General features: G+C 36.4%; 1 protein-coding gene across 1 annotated transcript in view; it reads right to left on the bottom strand.

The window, feature by feature from the left end:
- The window catches only part of LOC121300729 (microtubule-associated serine/threonine-protein kinase 4-like), a 163490-nt gene extending 153484 nt beyond the window's left edge, over positions 1-10006 (bottom strand). The window contains exon 1 of the mRNA XM_041229486.1: positions 9543-10006. Within this exon, the coding sequence (XP_041085420.1) occupies positions 9543-9842 (300 nt within the window). The 5' untranslated portion in view covers positions 9843-10006. The remainder of the gene's footprint in view (positions 1-9542) is intronic.
- Positions 10007-16030: the final 6024 nt, after the last annotated feature.

Here is a 16030-nt window from a genome sequence, read left to right on the forward strand (position 1 = left end):
AATAGTTTGCATTATTTTAAGAGCATGGAAGTGAACACTGAGAGGATCGCTCTGTTTGTACAGAGGTTCAGACGCTTGGGGGCTGTGAGGTTGCTGGTTCATGACTAGCCTCCCTGCTGTTACACATACAGCAGAGAAGGCTAAACTGTGCACATGCAGCCTTGGTCTAGCTTGAGAAGGCCACATCAACAATCTCTGCACTAAGCTGGAACTGGCTACATGCCACCCTAACAGACACTTTGTTTCCTCGGGGTGTTTTTAGTAAAGACAAATTATTAAAATAAAGTGTAAATAATAACGATGAAATCTTTTTGCTATTACATCACCCTGTGGTATAAACAAAAACGCTTCAACTAGTTCTTAAAGCAGAAGGAGGTTGTAAAAGACATCTTCAAGCTTGGTTGTACCCAGCAGGATTTGGGACCAACCCGTAGAAGGGGCAAATGATTAATACATTTTTTCTAGAAACAAAGTTCCTAGTATTGCATTTTATTTGTTCCACTAAAAAACTTGATTTTGAGTAGACACATCTTCCAAGGCCACATATTAAATGTTATGGTTGCTTTTTTATTATTATTTATTTATTTATTTTTTTAATTGTTCGTTTGAAATATTTCCTTTGTGTTCCCATTTTGACCAAAGTGGAGTGCAACTGCCACATTAAATATATAACAAAGTACTACATTGACCTATTGATATAAGAGACTGGGGAATTGGGGCGCTGACAAACAGGCAAAAGAGCATTGTACACATCAGGTCACGAGGGGGCTGGTCAAAAAACAAAGTTGTGCACAAGAAAGTTCAGATAATCATGCAGAGTTTATTCTGTTCAGAAAAAAAAAAAATAATAATAATTGCATAATTTAAGATTAATATTCTAGATTTTCTCAAATTCACATGTGTACTGCTGTTTTTACATTAACATTTTTATTTATTTATATTAAGGTATAAAAAAAAATACATAGAGACATTAGTTCATTCATGGGGTCAGAGCTGGATCATAAAGGTGTACCTGATTTTTACATTGTATTCAGGACAGAAGTTTGCCCTACATCCTCTTTTACTGTTTATGTAGCCTACCTGTGCTTGTCTCATGCAAAAAAAAATCAAACATGTATTTAAAACAAAAAAAAATGTACTTTCAATGAGAGTTTGTGCTTAAGACTCCTTTTGTAAATAAAAACAATGTAATTACAAGAGGCTTATAAACACATTCTTGGCTCCTAGTACTTGAAGGCAGCCAGCTGTAGGTTATCCAATATCAGACATGCCAAACGCTATTTCTAAAGAGAACCGCCTATCAAGCCAAAACAAACTGACAGGTTGATTGTATCAGTAAACTAAAGAAAAACATTACTTAAGAAGAACCTAAGTTATAAAAGCAAAATGATAAAAATGATTTAAAAAAAGGACATGTTTTTTTAATGACTGAGGCAGCAGAGAAACACTAGTCAGAAACTGTCCGATTCTTATGAACTGTGACTGAAATGCAATATAAATTATAGCACTGCATTCCTTTCCCACATAATTCTTCAGGATGGCCTCAAACCAATCCTAACTTTAAGAAATGAAAAACAAACAGCAAGTAATTAAAAACATGCTTTAAGAAACAGAGTGAATAAAATTATTACAATAAATCTTGCCTGAAATAAATGACCGAATTCATTAGGTCTCACATTTTCCTATATGAAAGATACACACACATTATGGTAAACATATATTTCATTATTTTTTTTATCCAAAATGAATTAACATAAAAGACCAATGGGTTACCAAAAAAAAAAAAATAATAATAATAATAATAATAATAATAATAATAATAATACTCAAAGTGTCAAGACTCCAGTTCCCAGAAGCCATCAACACTTTTAGTAACCTATGGCTGCTTTTTCTATACTGAAGTTGGTATTAAAATAGTGTCCTTTCAGAAGGTGGATTTTTTACTGAACGGTTTTCATATTTAAACATGACAGAAAGAGGGAGAGAGAGAATTGCAATTCTGTTTCTTCATTTTCATATTCATATGAAAATAGTCCTATGAGGTCTTAAAAGCTTGAATGTTAAACAAACAATCACAACTTTATCTCAGCTGTGGACTGCATTTGAAAGGAATATTTCAAATGATGTAGTGTTTGCCACACGGTAATGAAGAAAAAATAAATAAATAACCAGCATAACAAATGAGGGCCAGTGTTTGCAATATATTTCTAGCACTAATAAGATTACATTATAGTCTTTACTATCACTCCTTGATTTGCATACAAGCCAACAAAACTATCTTCAACAAATTATATTAAAATTGAATGTACACCCCTTTACAATTTAGGAAGCAAATGGTGTGGTGTACATTATACCTGTGCAATATAGGTGTAACAGTGTACAGTTTACCGATCATACACACCATAGGCCCACTTGTGACTGGTACTGTAGTTCTACCAGTAAACTGCACTTGAGAAAATGGGACAGCACTATGCTATTTTCTCCTTTTAAAAAAATATTTTGCATGGTCCTACTTTGTCTACACTACAAATCAAAAAAGCGAAATTGTAGAGCAGGGGTTCCCGTACATGTAACAAGATTTATTCTTTCTATGATAACTGTGAACATGTATTAAGGTTATCATACCATTAACAATTCTATACCGTTATGCCCCTACCGTGCAATAGTATTCTAGAGTGTACACTTATGAGACCATTACATAAAGTGTGTGCACTATCAAAGAATGCAAGTTAAACAGCTCTGTCTTGTTCTTCATACATGGGGTGTGTGTAAAAAGCTGAGCGTTCTGTGAAAAATGGCAGTACTGAATATTGTCCCTTTTATTTACTGTATTAATAAATAACAATACAAGCATTTTTAAATGTATTCCAACCCGCTCTAAAATGTAGTTTAAGGAGAGCAATGTCTAGAAAGCCAGATTACAGCCACTAATTCATCACTGCCTTGTTTGTAATTGCATTATTCCTCTTTGCAGTGCAATTTTACTTGGTATTCAAGCCAATAAATGGAAAAGGGTTTAAGTAATTAAAATTACTAGCCAAAAAAAATTTAAAAAATACAAATTGCTGTTTACATTTTCCAAGCTATTCATCCAACTGAGAATTTGCACGCTGAAAAAATGTTATTGCTTGCGTGAACTGTCAGCGTTCAGTCTCAGTGGTGTCAGCAGCTAATTATCACAGCGAGGGAGAATTCTTGCTGCTGAACTGCTAATAAATGAGCCTAGAAAACTATCAAAGACTCAAATCAATGATGCACACCCTCAAATTAACATTTGAAAGATGTTTTCTGAGGAACGGTGTGTGACTGGAATAGCTTAGCCCACAGGAGTGAAAGAAAACAATCAACTCCCCCCCCCCCCTTTTCCATACAGGTAAAAGATCTGCCGATCAATAGGCTCTTTACTCATCTTGTAACAAGGCAACAGTTACTGGATAACTTGATTGTATTTGGTTGTAGGGGGTGTATAAATGGCCTACACTAAGCTAAGTTACTAAACACATACATGAATGGCACTTTTGGATCCTTAGTTAAACACAATGTCCAAATACAAATTCAGGAGGCAAGTAAGTTTAATTAAAACCTCTACATTATAAATTGGGTCGCCAAGATAAGTCGCAGAAGTTTTCCTCTTGCAATGGATCAAATTACGGCACAAGGTTTCACACAGTTCATGCCAAAAATCTACCCCCTATAAAAAGAGTACCTTTTGAGCCAATAAAGAGCATGCAATAGACTTTCCTCCAGTAAAATAACAAAAAAAAAAAAAAAAAAAAAAAAAAAAAAAAAAAAAAAAAAAAAAAAGGTCTTTAAGGCATTTTACTGGTCACCAGTAAAATTAGACTCTCATGAGAAAAAATATCCAAGGAAGTTGCAACCAACTCGAATCCCTGCCCATGCCATCTATTACAAGCTTATAACCACCTTCAGGGGGCAGCAGCAGCAAGTTCAGGAAGCTTCTCAGACTTACCATATTAAATGTAATTCTGTATAAGATTCTAGGAACTTGGAGTAGTGGGATGGTGTAATGAACTTTCAAAAATATAGTATCTACAGTCAGCATAAACTCCTCATAAGAAGTAATTTAAAAGCATCTGCTCCAGATAAAGGCAGCTGAAGGTCAAGATGGACAACCAAGGCCAACACTGAAAACTGAATGATCTATGGCAAGGTTAGCAGTGTTTTGTACCAGGGGTAACCCAATCTGAAGATAATAAAGACCTATTTTCAGGTAAAATTAATTTCTAGGCCATCGGATTGCAATATGGACCTTTTTTATTGCTGTATTAATTCATGATTGACCACACAAAGCTAGAAAAGGGCAGGTTTAGAACTCATTTTTTGTAAGGAAAAATAATTACCAACACATGGCACAGCTTAACTGCATGTGCTTCTGACTAATTTTCTAGATCAAGAAAGTTTCAGTTCAGGACTCCCGAGTGGCACATCCAGTAAAGGCGCTCCACATGGAATGCAGGGTGCACCCTATAGTCTGGACGTCACCGGTTCGAGTTTAAGTTCAAGTTATTCCTTTGCCGATTGAGGACAAGAGCTTCCATGGGGCAGCGCTGCCTGGGGAGAGAGAGGGTTAGGTCGGCCAGGATGTCCTCGGCTCACCGCACACCAGCGACCCCTGTGGTCTGGCCGGGTGCCTGCAGGCTTGCCTGCAAGCTGCCCAGGGCTGCGTTGTCCTCCGACGCTGCAGCTCTGGGTGGTTGCATGGCTAGTCTACAGTGTATAAAGAAGTTGCCGGCTGATGGCACGCGCTTCAGAGGACAGCGTGTTTCAACTTCACCCCTCCCAAGTCAGCGCAGGGGTGGTAGTGGGCTGAGCCTAAAAATAATTGGACATTACTAAATTGGGAAGAAAACAATATAAATAATTGGTGACCACTAAATTAAAAAAAAAAAAAAAAAAAAAAACACTGAACATTAAGTTTTTTGTTTGTTTTGTGATTAAATGCAATACAAACCATTTACTCTACATCCCCTTCAGTACTGAGGTTTGTTCAGAATTCCATACGTGCCTTCAGTATCCCAGTTAGAAATGGTTCATTCGGATCCTTCAGAATATTCCTCAATATGTTTTCTAATAAATAAAAAAAAATCTTCTACATACATGCAGCTTGCCTTGAGTCCAGGCACCTCGTACACAATGCTGAACATGATTTGTGATCGGTTTGTTTTTATCCGCCTCTTAGAAAAGCAACTTTGTGTGTTTTTTTAATTGGGATTTGAGCACAGGTTTGTGTAAGATTCAGCAGTTTCAGCAATTCAAAATACCTAGTAGCTTACATACAAGCCTACTGTATATGTGTTAATGCTGAACGTACTGTGTGATCATGAACTGTATTCAACACCTCCTGTGATAGACTACAGCACAGTGCCAATTGGGTTAAAGGAAATGGTCTAATATTTGTTAGAAACTGACCTTTCCAGTAAAGTTTTGACCACTGTGTTCTTGTAAGGATACTGAATCACTGTTTACAGTAAATCTAGTGCCATGTGTTACCCGCTGCCACATGAACTCCCTGCACAGTACTTCAATTCAAACAGTAGTTCTAAGACATGCTATAAATCACTTTAATTTGCTCAGTACATATGTACCAGAGTTTAAGCTCATATCTCAGTTATTAAATCTGGTGGTGCGTCTATAAAACTTTAGGTCTAAGTGACGCATTGCAGTGGTACAGCTTCAGCAATGATAAATTGTTCAGTTTTGGAGCTTTGACAAGTGTGATGTAAATGATTCTTTAAATGCTTTGCGTTTAAACATTAACTGGGTCTTACACAGCGCAACCATTTTTTAAACAGATGTTAGCCTTAGTGTTTATACAATAGTGTGTATACAATGTATGACTAATATTTTTTTTCCATATTCAATATTTATTCAGAATCTTCCACATGTACACATGTTGCTTATAGACAGATTTTTAACATTTAAGAAAGTAAAACCATTGTAGTAATTATCAAGACACACAACTTTCACAAACCTTGATCACCCTACCTTAGATAATGCAGTCCAAAGTCAGTGTTAAATCTCGCCTGTGCAACCATCCATACATGATAAGTGGGGTTAGGGTTACTGCTAATCGGGGTCGGTCAAACCAGACGCTCATGATAAATGGTGTTAGTATTAGGTTCCAAAAGCGTGGCACCAGAGGAATATTTACCTACGGGGGACAGTTGAGTATCATGTTTTCAATGACAAAAATCACCTGTATGAATCTAACATGCAATATATACAAAATCACCTCAATTTAAAAAAGAGCTCCAATGGCCCTATATAGTATTTGTATGACTTACTCCAAACAATTTAATTAGTTCTAGTCAGATAGATCCTTAGGGATTGATCCCAGAGATTACTCCTAAAAATGAGTAGTTGATGCAATCCAAGCGGATTCCTTGGTACTGTAAAATATACACAAAAAAAATTAACTAATTTATCATGGCAGGGTATAAGGTGATCAAAGCAACCCTTACTGTTAAGAGTTAATTGACTAGCAAGGTCATTGTTCTGAGGCCCTTTACACATATCTCTCTATATATCTATAGCTCATATAATATATATATATATATATATATATATATTTTAGACGTGGCTGTTTGTTATACATAAAAACACATAAATGACGCATTCTGTTTCAGCAGGCCTTCTTATTAAATAGTCCCAAATCCTGCCTATGCCTGGTCTGAGGACCTATTGCCTCTTACTCTTGAGAGGTACCTATCTCAGCAGAGCAACATATACCTAATAAATCACAGCTTGTCAATGTTTTTTTTCTATGCCGAAATGGTCCAATGCCTGTTTAATAAATATGTCAAAGCTTGTTTGGATCAGAGTATTCCCACTGACTACATCACCACTGCTGACTGCATAGGACATGAACTGTACATACTACAGTAATTGCAGCTGCCTCCAAGACATTACAGTCTCCCTACTTCATGAAACGCTTCACAATTTTTAAAACCATTTAGGCCTAATTAAACTGAAGTCAGGTTTTCCAATAGCTAAAATAAAAAAAGTGTTGCTTTTTTTTAAAAAAAATGTAAACTTACTGTAGCGGTCAGACTTAAAGTTTATCACATTCCATAATAATAAAACAATAATGTTAGTAACATGCATCGACACTACAAATACAAAAATACATACTTATGGAAGGGTAGACCGGTTCCTCCATACATACACATCATTTACACATACCCTGGCACTTAAATCCTCTTTTCAAATTCTACAGATCAGGTGTGTCGACCTTACTGTAACGGTCTCCACACACCGGACGCGATGCGATCGGTCCTGCAATAAAATGGTACTTTCGCTGCGACACTACCTTTCACACTAGTGGCGACAGGCGTGATCGATATACAGCCAATACAAAATGTGGAATACATAAAAGCCTTTCAGAATACTTATTTCAGTAAAGGTAAACTAATCGTACACATCAGCTACATGCAATTCCCTGGGTATGGACTGCCAGATGTTCTCCCTCATTGTCGTGTCTTTACCATTGTTGTCCTTTATTGCACAGCTCTGGGTATTTTGACAATGCAAGAATGATCGTTTCTTCCGCCATTGTTTACTGAAGGTGCGCAAGGGAAGCTGGTCCTCATTGGTCAGTTCCCTAGCTTCCATGTGACAAAAATCTCAAAAATTGACACCAATCCTATTTTTTATCCCATTTCGTTTCAGTGTCACCCGTCTCATCGCAGGCAGTGCGAACGATTCTTACCAAATACATGTTTTATGTTTTGCCATGGTGTGTCATACGACACATTCAGTTGTCGCATCGTATCTGGTGTGTAGAGGCCTTAATCCTTAAACTATTAATTAGCTTTTTGGATGTCATGCAAAAACTTTAGTAATGATGTCAGAATTTCTTCATCGCTTTATTTTTATTGATTATAGAGTTTAACAATAATAAGCGGCCGTTCTCAGGGTTTTCATATATACACCCAGATTACAGGGCATTCAAACCAACTTTCAATACCACAGGATAAGCCGTTCTTAAGATACACTTATAAACATACATTCCTAAAGACAAAAGGTCTAGAATTTCATTATACTGAAAATCTAATAAATAATGGATGACAGACTGCTTAAATTTGTATTCAAAATTCCCCCAAAACAGCTGCTTCATAATGCTATCCTGAGTTAGTTTTACAGGTTTAGTTGCTTTGTGCTGTAACCGTTCAATAAATGATTTAAGATTTTTACAGGAGAAAAAAAAAAAAAAAAAAAAAGGACCTACATGTTTTTGGGCAGGGTTGTTTAAAAAAAAAAAAAAAAAGCGCTATCGGTCCTGCACTTGAGATGGTCTTCTCTTATCTGTACTGCCACACGCAGTGACATTTCAAGTTTATGTAAAGTGTGTGGGAGTGGTTACTAGTTAAAAATGTACAAATGCCACTTTTCTGAAATAACTGGAGGCACATCTGATTCCTGATTCTTTTTTCAGTGTTTTTGATTGTTCGGTTCTAACAGGATGCCGACACATTATGTACTCATATAATCGCTATTTCATTGTTTTAAACACCGTTCTCACTGTTAAGGGAAAAGTGAAAGACTTCAGCATCTCTGTAGGGACTTTTTCTAATCATTATCTTCAAGCCTGCTGAACGGGAAAGCCAGCGCTGACAGCATCACATATTTGTGTTACGTTTTACACTAAAATATCCCTTGGCATCCTGTATGTTTAGTTGTCCAATAATTAAGCATTCAGGAGGACTCTACTTTTCAAATCTCTAGTTTCTTCATTAAATGTATTTTTCAATTTTTACAATTTACATCTAAGTGTAACTTGCAATTTAGTTCAGAAGCAACATTCATGTGGTGAAAATTCCACAGTGGTAACCTAACAGTGCTACTTTAGTTGAGATCTTGTAACCCAGTTATGGCTCCTCCCTATACTTGTGTGGATGTAGGACTCAAACAATATGCTTTTTTTTCAATTACATATGCTTTATGCAACCCTTCTATCACTAGATCAAGTTTAAAACATGATTTATTAATGCCACGCACTGCAGTCAAAATTTAACATATAATTGGTTGTCCGGCTTTATACATTTGGTTTGTCATCCAGGTCCAGACATCACAATTTTTTCTTGGGTTGGAATGAAGGATTGTTAAGCATAAACTTTAAGCAAGTCTTTAAAAACGTTGCAAGGGCATCCTGCCGGTGTAGCGTTCAGCCAGGACAGTCCTGTACAGTTTAATCATGTAATTCATTTTGTCAAAGATGCATAAAGTGACCACAATTTATTTGACAACCTTGTGATTTGCACTTAATTTACCTTATCTAATAAAACATAAAAAAGCTGTCAGCAGCTTATCTGCAACAAATCTTTGATGTTGTGGTTTCGCATGCGTGCCTTGGATAAGGTAAATATTACTATTATACAAACAAATCAGCTTGCTTTTCTAAACCCCACCTACACACGCCCAGGTACACCTGTTTAACGACGCATGCTAAGAATATTGATCAGGAACAACACAGAACAAAAACAAATTTATGTAAAACACGACTGAATGAGGAAAACAATTACCATTTCGTCGTCCTTTTCCTGGTCATCGATATCAAGTTCTTGGTCGTTATTCCGAGTGTCCTGTTCTTCAAAGCTTCCTTCAGCGGCGCTTGTTTTCCCTCCCGGACCGTGTTGTTGATCACCTCTCCCCGCAGAACTCGCCTGTCCTTCGGAGTCTGAGGAGTCCTCCTTGTTGTTGTTATTATTATTATTATTAGTCTCGCACAAAATATGTTTCATGTCTCCCTCAGACAGTGTTTCCGAACCAGAAGAGTTATTGCTCCCGTCACTCGCAGACCTTGGATAAACTTCCCCATCCATTTCACTCAACTGCCGAATGGCTTTCCCTTATGGAAGAAACAGACACACACAAAACCACCGAACTTCACTGTTTAACTACAATGCATAAATACATTTTTAAAAGTATACTTTGCAAAATACTCAATGCATCTTTTCCCATGTCAGACGACGTCACATAAATAAGCTGCAATACTACATTTTAAAAAAACAACAGTGCCTAAATTAAGAACGGAGCCATACCCCAAGCTCTAACCTGGATTCAAAGCACTGCCGCATTCTAACTATATCTGAGCTACCCTGCTGTAGTCTCCGCCCACAGGGACTGAAGTCTGGAACTGCTGTGGAAACCCACAAAGCCTACTTGCTTGCATAGATAAACAAAAACCGCTAATTTGGAAAACTAAAATCTACATTGAATGCATTACAAATGTGAGAATTGGTGAGGTTTCAGTACATGCACAGCATAAAGCCGAATAGAGTGATTGAATTTAATTATTTTTACTCCAGTGCAAAATCAACACCATTTTCATTTCTGCTCATTACAGCAATAAAAAAAAAAAAAAACATGCGCTTAATTTAATCTCTTTATAAAAAGCACACGTAAGCATTTTTTTTGTATAAAAAAAATAGAAGTTGGAAAACCAAAGTTCGTGAATTGTACAGAAATCGTCAGTGCGACATAGCACCCGCGTTTCCATCAAAATGTAAAAAATAATAATAATCAAGTTTTGATGACGTTTTAGTTGTGATTTATAGGACACCACTATCAAAGTTTTAAACCCAAAGTGCCTATTAGTAGCATTATTTATTTATTTATTTATTTTTGTAATGGAAACTCTTTTTAAATATTTTATTTGTTTATTTTTAAGTCTATTGCGCTTGGGGTAGAAGGAATAAGCACATGGGTTGTGCGTCATTAAGTATTGGTAATTAAACGTACTACCTATCAAAACCATCTGTTGCTATGGCAACTGTCTATAATATGTTATGTTGTTTAATAAAATATTTCACTCAAGTTTCAATACAAAAGATAAAGTACATGCAGTATTAAAAGTATTTAAAACATTGGCATTGTAATTAAAATTAGAATGCCCGCAATGCATGCAAATGTGTGTGTGGCAATGCAGTGGTTCTCAACCCTGGTCCTGGGGGAACACTGCCCTCCTGGTTTTTGTTCCAACCAAGCACTCAGTTACATAATTTAACCCTTAATTAAACTAATAATTTGCCTAATCTGAATTTTTCAATTATTTTAAACAGATGGAGATTTCACTTTAGGTGTAAAATTGTATAATGAACATAAATTATTAAACTTTTTATAAGCTAATCTATTTAAAAAGCTCAGATTAGGCAAATTAATAGTTCAATTAAGGGTTCAATTATGTAATTGAGTGCTTGGTTGGAACAAAAACTAGGAGGGCAGTGTTCCCCCAGGACCAGGATTGAGAACCACTGTGGTAATGTGACATGTTATGTGATCGACTACACCATATAGGATTTGAGAGAGAGTCATGTGCAACTATTCAGCAACAAAGCAGAAAGATCTCAGTAACTGTGCAGCTGCATTGATCAGTAAGCCTCTCTCTCTCAGGTGTTCCGGGAATGACAACGTTGTGGGAATCAGTGGCTGGAAAGTACTCACCAGCATTTATCCCTGGATTACCCCTGAAAATGAGTGGTTAATGCAATCCACGTGGATTCCCACGTTTAGTCAAATACAGAAAAAATAAGCTTTGGTTTTCTCAACAGGGTATGATTAATCAAATTTAAAAAATCTTTAACTCATAATTAATTGGTTGTTAATATGATTTGTCATTAAAAAAAAAAAAAAATCAAACCATATTCATGTAATTGTTTAACCTGGTAATCTTGCAGCAGCACAAGAAAAACAATTGTGTGAAGCAAACAATAGAACATATGAAATGGGTGGACTGAGATCACAACATAATTATCTGTCATTATAGACATGTAATTAGCATACATGGAGACCTACTTACAAATGCAAAGGAAATGATCCATAAGAGCACAGGGTATTGATCGTGTTGATCATTCTAGTCTCTTGGCTCAGCAAAGAGAGAAACAACAATAACACATTTCAATCTGTGCAAAGAGGAAAGCATTAACTGAATTCAAAGAAACACTTTCTATACAGCAATAGTGTTGTGGGATGCAAATTGCCAGCCTGGCCCTTAACCCTGTTGCTAGAACGTAACAACATTACTTTAAACAGCACATGCGTAAACAACAGAGGTCTTGCAATAAAATTACAAAAAAGAAAAATAATTTCAGACTTCAAATAATGTTTTTATGCCAGTGGGAAGCAATGTGGTGAAACAGCAAAAAATATGCTTTTGTTAAAATATAATATTTATTGCTAGAAATTGACACCAGCACCCCATCTTAATAATCTGTGGTGTCTGGAACAAAAGAACTTCTGTAGATTTGCAGCCCCTGTTTCCTTGAAGGCATTTGAGGCTGTAAGGAATGATCAAGTTTACCTCAGAAACTACTGGATCAGCGCCAAGAGGAGGTTATGGTAGGCGTTTATTTGTGTGCAGACCTTGTCTAAATTGTCTTTGTAAACTGTACTGCACATACATCATTATAAATTAATTTATTGGCAGTTCATTTATGGGGCTTCAGTTCATAAAATGGCTGTGCACCACGCCAGGGTATTATGAAGTAGCAGCCTGACACTCCATCCCATCCAAAAGAAAACATTCCTCACACTTGACTTTTTTAAAGTTCAAGTTAATGGAAACTCATAGAGTATAAGCTGTATTATTGCCTGAGTATTTCAAGGGCTGCTTCACAGAGTGGTTTACCTTAGCCTTTGCCAGCAAGGCTTTCTGTTATTGTTTAGTTTAAATGAAATGCTTTTAGTTTGTTACATTGGAAGGGTTCAAAGCATGCAAAGGTTATGTTAAAATAATGGTAACACATTAACGGAGCATTGCATAGCACTCAAGTGTATTGCAATTCCCCGGAAATTCATGGTACAACACTATAAGCGTTGCGAAGTGCAAAATCATAATAGAAATGTATCTAGTAAATTCTTCTTAGGTTGCGACTGAAATTAAAGTCACAAAGTTCTGACCTTAAAGACATCATCCCATGTAGGGTGTTCCCAGGGACGGATGGTCCACTGACAGCGTGTGTGTGTGCATGTTAAGCTGAGCTGGCTAGGGAAATCTAAACAGAAGAGATGTACACAATGCTTTTCCTCAAACAATGTGGTCACAGTGAGTACACAGACAAAACTAGGGAGATCAGAAGATTAAATAACACTAGTGCTTGCTAAAAACACACACAATGCCTGGAAATGAATGAAGACAAAATTAGGATTAATAATAAAGTTAATACAATTTTTAAAAAAAGTCCATAAAACACCAGACAACTCTTGTCAGCTTTTCCTGGCAAATTATGAACCAACGTATTTTAAAGGACATTGTTTAAGCAATTTTCAGCATGTTAACAGTTACAAGATCTAAACTATCTCGGTTTGAGCTGCTTTGTAAAAATTGCCTGAAAATGTCCCCTATAACTAATTGCTTGAAAAGTATTCTAAAAAAGTTGCCTAAAAACTTCCCTGGTGTTTTATGGGCTTTAGCCACACCCAAGTCTTTTCATTTGTTACTCAATGTGTTACCCAATCAAAAATATGAGGCAAAACCTGCAAATCAAATAAACATTGTTATACCTTGTGGCTTGTGTCTTTGTGTACTGTACCTTATATTTTTGCCCTTTTTCCAGTGCCTGTTTCTATATTCTTAAAAAATAAAATAAAATCCACAAGCCAGCTCTGTTAACTTAAGATACTAGTCCCCCATTTTTTTAGGTTATTTAGTAATTAGAAGCAGACAGTTTTGAATTGTCCTGCCTTCAAGAATGAGGATATTTTAAAAGCTCACATTAACCCACTTGCTTGTGTTGGGGTGTTAGGATTGTATTTTATATGAGACAAGCCAGCAGGCTGCTCAGGGAAATGTTCCTCTAGATCAGGGGTCTCCAACCCTGGTCCTGGAGAGCTACTGTGGCTGCTGGTTTTCATTTCAGCCAATCTCTGTTACTTAATTGAACCAATTATTGGCTTAATTAGATTAACAGGTTTTCCAGATCTTTAGCCACTAATGATGTGAAGACACCTATAAAACTTGCTGGATAGGGGCTCTCCAGGACCAGGGTTGGAGACCCCTGCTCTAGATGATGGAGTTTATTCTAATCTGGTACAGTTTTGTTTTATGGTGGAACATATGGGTTACTGTAATGAATCCTGACACACACTCACACACACACACACACACACACACACACACACACACACACACACACACACACACACATATTTTTTTTTGAAGGCATATTTAGTTCTTAAACATTTTACAAAGTGGGGACATCCCCACAACATCGTTTTTTTCACGGGTTACTATCTCTGTGGGGACATTTTCTCAAATGTTGTCTGCACATTGATAATAATACCTGTCCACACACAAACACGCACACACACACACACACACACACACACACACACACACACACACACACACACACACACACACACACACACCTTCTTCCATTGAAAAATGTGTGGTTGCCATCAAATTCCATCAAAAACTAATTATGGCATATCATGTTTTCTACTACCCCCCTATGACATGTCTACTGTGCAGCTTGCCTTCAGGGATGGATAGAAAGGTCACTGGTTTGATCCTTATGGGGAAAAAATGTTGTTCCAGTACAAAATACCACAGTTAGTATAACTTAATATAGGCTTGTATTTCTGATGTATTTGTTAATGTTGTTTTTTTTTTTTTTTAATTAAATTCTTAAGAGAAGATGATAAAAAGGGTCCAGTTAAGAAACATGATAAAGGGTAGTGTGCTATGTGTAGTTGCCTTTTGACCCTTCTCCAGAAAATGCTAAACTTGTACATAAAATTCTGATATATTGGCACATAAATAAATAAAAAAAAAAATAATATTTATTTTGCTAAGCATCTACATTCATTTTAACATTAGTAAAATCTTCACAGCACATTTGCTTCTTTAGTTGGAAATATTAAACCCAAGGTGGCTTCTTTTAGAACCCTCTGTTGCTGAGCTCTGTAAATGCAATTCCACCGCTCTCCATAGCGCTGGTGTTAGGGTACCTCACTCAGCCAGAGTGGCATTTCTCAAAGGAAGCTGGAAATTACATTTGCTGTGTTATTTTCTAGCTGGTGGCCCAGGTGACTGCTGCAAAGCTAAAGTATACTGGACTAGGTCAAAATCTTTAAAGTCAAAATCCAGTTTGCCTTCTGTATTTTTACTCTAAACTACAAAAGTTAAGACAAAAGTGCAATATGAGAAATATAATTATTACAGAGAAGCTTTTCAAATGAAAATGGAAGACAGATAAATACTTTGTGCCAATTTGGATATGAAGGGATAAAGTGAACGACTCCAGTGCCTTAATGTTTTGGCATAAAAGTATGTATCAACAAACTAGTTAATTGTTGCATGAGCTAGGTCAGAGGCACCAATGTTTTGACCCTGGAAGGTCCTTAATTGTTAAACTAAAATATTGCTGGGTCAATTGTAACTTTGAAACAAATTCTTACAATGGTATTGATTGGTAGAAAAGTAAACATCTAAAAGTAATGCTGCTCAAACATCAAAAAAACATAGCTCTGATCATATATCTGGTTTAGGGGTGTGAAAAAGAAGCTGATCATAATTGGAAAAGTGCTACAGTTGTATTGAATGTATGAGCAGATAGGGGAGCACACACAGAAAGCGACACAAAGGACACAGGAGCTAGCAGAAGTAATATATATGAATGAGGAGTAAACAAGCTGTGGAGCCCTAGTGTACTGGAATACAGTTAAGGGCAGTTTCCGCACCTGGACTAAGTTGATAAGACAGATAAGTGATCGTATCTGTTGTTAGTTAACCTCATCTTCAGCTCAGGATGCTTAATTGCTGCCCCACTGGATTGTCATTCTTATCAGTTGTATTGAGTAATATTGCTAAATTGTCAATACATATACAATGGCAGCATACAGTATGTGTGCTGCCCTGGTGCAGATTCCTACAAATATTACAAATGCCAGGCAGCTGTTTGTGAGAATGTATTGATTTGTATTTGAAGCACTATTTTAACAAATATTTCAAATGTACCACAATCTTCCAATTATATAAAGCTGACTGATCAGTTCAATGTAAAGCATA

This window comes from Polyodon spathula, chromosome 2 (genome assembly GCF_017654505.1).
Source record: "Polyodon spathula isolate WHYD16114869_AA chromosome 2, ASM1765450v1, whole genome shotgun sequence".
Classification (NCBI taxonomy): Eukaryota; Metazoa; Chordata; class Actinopteri; order Acipenseriformes; family Polyodontidae; genus Polyodon; species Polyodon spathula.